Source organism: Pollicipes pollicipes, unplaced genomic scaffold, assembly GCF_011947565.3.
Source record: "Pollicipes pollicipes isolate AB1234 unplaced genomic scaffold, Ppol_2.1 Scaffold_3447;HRSCAF=4054_pilon_pilon_pilon, whole genome shotgun sequence".
NCBI lineage: Eukaryota > Metazoa > Arthropoda > Thecostraca > Pollicipedomorpha > Pollicipedidae > Pollicipes > Pollicipes pollicipes.
The window spans coordinates 19,205,500-19,211,660 of record NW_023596297.1 but is presented as its reverse complement, the minus strand read 5'-3'; the positions used below and the strand labels follow the sequence as shown (position 1 = coordinate 19,211,660).

General features: G+C 63.2%; 1 protein-coding gene across 1 annotated transcript; it reads right to left on the bottom strand.

Moving 5' to 3' along the window:
* Positions 1–283: 283 nt before the first annotated feature.
* LOC119091889 (cleavage and polyadenylation specificity factor subunit 6) lies at positions 284–3,929 on the bottom strand. Its single transcript, XM_037214798.1, has 4 exons — positions 3,813–3,929; positions 3,365–3,520; positions 2,985–3,129; positions 284–616 (listed from the first exon to the last, which is right to left on the bottom strand). Exons 1-4 carry the CDS (start codon positions 3,874–3,876, stop codon positions 481–483), a joined length of 501 nt encoding a protein of 166 aa, XP_037070693.1. The 5' UTR covers positions 3,877–3,929; the 3' UTR covers positions 284–480.
* Positions 3,930–6,161: the final 2,232 nt, after the last annotated feature.

The window sequence follows — 6,161 nt, the reverse complement described above, 5'->3', positions numbered from 1 at the left end:
CCAAAGAGAGGGACATGCGCTGGAGGCTCTCAGGTCATTTCGTCGGTCCGCCGCTCGCGTACTACAATGACGGCGCTCGCAATCGTCGATAGGTATGACCGGCCGCTTGCGCTCCGGAGATGGTACTATGTTTTCGGCGCTCGACAAATGACAATTAAACGAGCTACGGCGCTTTTCAGCCTCAAGCAATGCGCATGACGTTTACAAAACACGCATATTGTAGCAGCCATCCACTCTCACTCGAAATCCCGCACACAAACCGGCGACGCCACAAAGAACCAGCCGTTGTTTTAATGACAAGTTTATTTCGACACCTACGTGCGCCTGGCCTGCGCAAGGCCTTGCCTGGCCCGCGCAAGGCCTCGCCAGGCATCCACAGCCTCGCCTGAATAAAACGGACAGAGCAGCGGGCAGGGAGACAGAGAGGAGCGGCCGCCGGAGCGGGCCGTGCCGGCCGGCCGGCCGGGCCCGCGGCGCCGCCTAGTGCGGGTCGCGCCGGTCGCGATCGCGGTCCCGCGAGCGCTCGTCACGCCGGTGCACCTCGCGCTCGTCGCGAGATCGGTCGTCGCGCCGCTCCTTCTCCCGGTACCGGTCGTCGTAGTAGCGCGCGGACAGGCTGAAACGGAGCGGACGAGGGTCAGACGGCACCCGGAGGACGCCGCGGGTCAGGGCGGCGCCGCACCGCACATCGCTGGCCGGCGCTCTGCACAGTTACAAACAAGACAGCAGCCGCGTCGTCCCCGTTTCTTTCTTGTCCTAGTTCATCACTAGCAGCGAAATTAAGACCCAGTCTAAACAAGAGCTTAGGACAATGTCCTTACACCTTGCATGATCGCGAATCGCAAATTCATATTAAATGGAAGTTTCAAGGTTGTACGGAAAACAAATAAAAAAAACCAATAACATTAACTAAACGGCCAAGCGTCTGATGTTGCCGATAGCACTAAAAGCGCAACTCAAGTTCAATTTTAACCACGAAAAAGATGATTGAGAATTTCACAAAGGTATTGAATGTTCACCGACATTGGGCATCAGCGCGAATGAGTATTTTCTGGAAATCGATGACAACGCTTTTGTGAACAAACTCCTACGTAAACGAACTACCCCGAACAAAATGATCCAGTTAGGTAAAATATGTTTTGCAATACCCGACACCGGCACAAAAAAACAAACTTTGCTAACCCAGTACCCTTCCAAAACAGGACTAGGAAAGGCGACACAACACATGGGGTACGTCGGCCGGAAGACGGTTAAGGACAGGGCTCTGGTACACGATTTCATAGGAGCAACAAACTATCTGCTAGGCGCCTCCTCTTAGGCTCTAGGTCAACGATGACGTAGATGGCAGGCATCTTCACACATGCCTCCACCTGGCCTCACACCTTACGAGGGCCAGGTGGAAACACCGGAGCACGCCAATGACCACGTGAATACAGACCGCGGCCGCGCCCGGGTCAGGACAGAGAGGTCGGCGGGAGCACACCCGGCGAGACCCGGCGCGTCTCAGCCCACCCCACACGGACACCACTAGAGCTATGTACTTCGGCTCGCTGATCTTCGGCCTGGCCAGCGGCGGGTAACTTGGTCCGACGCCGCTGCCGCGCGGAGCGACCGCCGCTCTGGTCGCACTGCGGGGTAAACGGTGGCCGCACTCAGCGACCGGCGGCGGCGGCGGCGAACGGAGCCGACGGGGCGCCTCCGCCGACGGCGGCGGCGCACGCCCGCAGCCGCCGGCGGCACACAACAGCGGACCGAGGACGCGCCAACACAGGTCGCGGCATCCACGTTGGCCAGACATGGAGGGTGATATTGCGGACACTGCACACGCCGCGCTCACGGACAACGCCAACATAACCGAACAATGCGACAACCGTGATTTTACTATAGCTCCCGAGTGTTTGACCCAACAGCCGCAAATGGCGAACCGTGAGCGGCTTAGCAAAGCCACATGAATGTAAAATGCATTTGGTATCCGCGGATGGAAGGTGCCAGGCCGGCAGAACGCCTCTGTTGACGCCTATGACGCGCAACAGTCAAGTTATACGATGACTCCCGTCCCCGATTTCCAGAACTTTGAACTAGTATCTTGCTCTCCGCCACGGCACTGGCCCGGCGAACAACATGCACTGCACATTAAATACACACGAAATGCGCCACGTTCGAATTATTTCAATGAAGTTTGCTGAGCTTTCTAACACTGAAAGCTCCCTGAGGACCGCTGTCTACATCCAAATTATGCGATAACAGTGTTATTGGACCAAACGAAACAACAACACATAAAGTCTATAAAGCCTGTCTATAATCTTAGGATACACGACAATGTCTCACCTATTCATGGCTCCTTCACGAGCACCAGCTCCATGCTCTTCCGTTCACTCACCCTAACGCCATCGAATCCCCTGGTCACAGCACAACGCGTACAGCGTGCGACTTGACCTAACAAGCGCAGCAAAAAATCTCCAGCAGCCTCACAGGAGCCCATACCCCCATCCCGTATCGGAGTTAACTACGGCTAAGCGGCTGACCCGGGTACGCTTGACATTGAGGGGCTCAGCTCAGCTGCCCTCCTCGTGTACAGCAGGTCTGTACAGCCGGCACGCTCCCTTCACTCGCTCCACACCAGCGTACTGAGTCATCCCGTTGTAGCAGTGAGCGGCGACACTGCCCCCGGCCCCGGGCTGCACCGGCCCACCCAGCCACTCACACCTGACACTGCCCCTGGTCCCGGGCTGCACCGGCCCACCCAGCCACTCACACCAGACGCTGCCCCCGTCCGGCCCCGGGCTGCACCGGTCCACCCAGCCATCACATCAGACACCGCGCCTCCTCTGACCCCCCACGGCTACGCCGCCCCACCAAGCCACTCACACCAGACGCTGCCCCCGCCTCTCACCTGGCGCGGTCTGCCTGGTCCTCGGGCCCTCCCCGTCCTCCCCTCTACACTCACCGTCCGGTCGGCCTCCCTCCCCCGGTCCGCCGCTCACCTCTCGCGCTCCCTGTCGCGGTCGCGCCGTTCGTCCGCGTAGCGCTCGCGGCTGCGCGATCGGTCACGCTCGCGGTCGCGGGAGCGCGAGCGCTCGCGGCGCCGGCTGCTGTGGTAGCGGTCCCGGTCCCGGGACCTGGACCGCTCTGCGGGACACAGGACACGTGTCAGTCTGGCGGACCGCGGTCCGGTCCGGACGCAGAGCACAAGGTTGAACCAGGCGGCCACGCGCTGAACGTGGCGGAGCACGGCTTTCAGCGCCTGGTCTTTCCACATTATCAGTTCTGATGCTGAATTAACAGGGGTATGTAAAACTGATCCGAATCGAATTTCCCAGGGTACCGCTGAAGCGTTCTGCGGTGTTGATGTCTGGCAACTGACCTCGCTCCTTACGGCCGTAGCTCTTGGCCTCGATACCGTGCAGCGTGTCCTGCAGCGAGCTGATGAGGATCTTACACCGCTCGTCCGACGACACCTTGGACTGCTTGATGAGCGAGATGGCCGTCACCAGGGTCTCGATGGCGCTGGCGTACTCGCCTGGCAGACAGAGACGCGCCTCGTCAGCAGCCGCACCGCAATGCGCGCCCACCGGCCGAGTCAGACCACACTCGGCACACCATGACAACTGCCGCCGCCAGATAACGCCCGAAAGCCAGGCAATACGGGCCAGATCTGTTATCGCCATCAACCCGAGTTATTTTTCACATCAAACTTACACCTCATTTTAACTTAACATGCATGGGAACAGTCGGCGCTTGGGTGGAGTGTTCATTCGGCAGCACCCACGGCCCGGTCGCATGCTGCCCACGAGGCATCCGCCGACTCTCACCAGCAGAGGCGTCGGCGACGGCGCGCGCGATGGCCGACGACGAGACGGTGCGGTTGCGGTTCATGATCTCCTCGAACTCGGCCTCGCTGATGGCGGGCGCGGCGGGCGCGGCCGGCGGCTGGGCGGCGGCCGGCGCCGGCGCCGCCGGCGGCGGGCCGTGGCTGTACCCCGGAGGCGGCTGGCTGCTCGGCGCGAAGAAGGCCGGGTTGACGTGCGGCGCCGGCGCGCTGACGGCCGGCGGCGGCGGCCCGGCCGGCGGACCCATGGCCGGCGGCGGGCCGGCGAACGGCGCCGGCTGCTGCGGCGGCCGGCCCCACTCCAGCGGCGCCGGCCGCTGCGCCAGCATCACAGGCTGCGGCGGCGGAGGCGGCTGCGGCTGCGGCGGCGGCGCCGGCAACATGCGGGGCGGCTGGTGTATCGGCGGTCCGGCCATCATGGGCGGCGGCGCGCCGCGCGGCGGCCCGGCCATGCTCATCGGCGGCGGACCCAGACCCGGCATCGGCGGCCCTGGCGGGCCGCGGTGATTCATCTGTGGTGGCGGCGGTGGCGGCGGCGGACCTGGCGGCCCGTGGTGCGGCCCCATCGGCGGCAGCGGCCCCGGCGGTCCCATGCCGCGGCCGAAGTCGCTGTGCGGCGGCCCCATGCCGGGTGGCCCCATGCCGGGCGGTCCCATGCCGGGCGGGCCGCCCATGCCAGGCCCGCCGTGCATGGGCGGGCCGCGGCCGTGGTGTCCGGGCGGCCCGGGTGGGCCCGGCGGCGGACCGCGCCTGTCGCGCGGCTCGCGAGGTTGGTGGTGAGACGGCGGCTGCTGCTGCTGCTGACTCGGCGGCCGGGTCCGTGACTGCGACTCGAACTGGGGACGGACGGACGGACAAGTCAGGCGGCCGCTCTGCCCACCGACACTGCCGTCTGGCGCGTCAACACCCAACTTAACCGCTCACGGCACAGACACCGTCTCACAGCCCAGTCCCACCGTACTTAACCCTTGGCGGATACAGCAACCATGCCAACTGTTTCGACCAAGGCCCAGGCCGCGGACCGCTCTCCAGCGCGGCGCCGCCGAGCGCGACGAGCGGACAGTCGGGCGTAGTCGCCGATCGTCGGACGTCACTCACATGCTGCAGCGCCTGCTTGTTGGTGTAGGTCACAACCGGGTGCTGGCCGTGCAGCTCCTTCTTGCTCAGCTTCTCCATGCACTGTTGGTAGCTGCCCTCCGAGCCAATGAAGATCATACAGAAGCCCTTGGACTGTCCGTTGATGCGGTTCTCGTAGAACTTGATGTCGAGCAGGTCATTGACACCGATCTCACGGCAGGCAGTGTAGATGTCCGCGTCCGTTGTCCACTGCACCGACCCGAGACCGAATAAGGTTAGCCTAAGACACACGTACCCACACACACACACACATTCATCATGACAAATCACACCGATGTCCGGACGATTGATACCGAAATTCACAACGTGGCAGTTGCCAGATTTCTCCTGCCACCAGGCGCAGCACAAAGCCATGGTCGCCCGCTAGGTTGCTGCCAGCGACACGCTCGGTACCCAGAGTATACGCCAGCCCTCAACACCGCCTGATGACGATGATTTGGGATTTGAGGCCGCGTCGAAATCAGAGGCCACATAGCGCCCATACCGGCCTCGACAAGGCTCCGGTGACGGAATGCAAACCCACAACCCGTGACAAGCTGAGCTCCGGGCCTAGACACACTCATCTTTCAGCACGCCATTGCACTTATACTTATTCAATGCATGTATGTTATGCCAATGATTTCAAGACAGCCTCCAAACAGACAACAGTCACATACGAGTAAACGTTGGACACAGCTATTTCATAGATAGCCCTGTCCCGTCCCAGTTTTTGTCTGCGCCGCACGGCCGTGGCAGCAGTCGGTACTGACCCAGGTCAAGTTGCCGACGTACAGCTGGTAGCGGCGGCCGCCGCGTGAACTGGTCGGCTTGAAGCCGGGCTCGGCCTTATCGGCGGCTCCGTTGCTGCGGCCACCGCCGCCTCCTCCTCCGCCGCCGGCCTTCTCCACCTCGCCGCCGTCCGCCGTGACCACGTCATCGTAGAGGTCGGTGTCGCCGAAGTCCTGCGGCCGCCGCCACACGAGTGACGTCAGACGAAGGGCGGCGAGCGGGCGGCGGCGGCGTCGGAGCCGTGACGCGGCCCTGTCCCGGCGCCGCCGCCGCCGTCAAACACCGGCCGCCGGACAAGCACCGTTCAGCCCCGCGCTCGGGTCGCATGGCACCGCCGGTCGGACGGCCGGCGGGGTCGCACCGCGCCCACACGCAGCACGCCCGCCACGGCGCTCCCCGCCAGCAGACGCGCAACGGACTGCTCTCA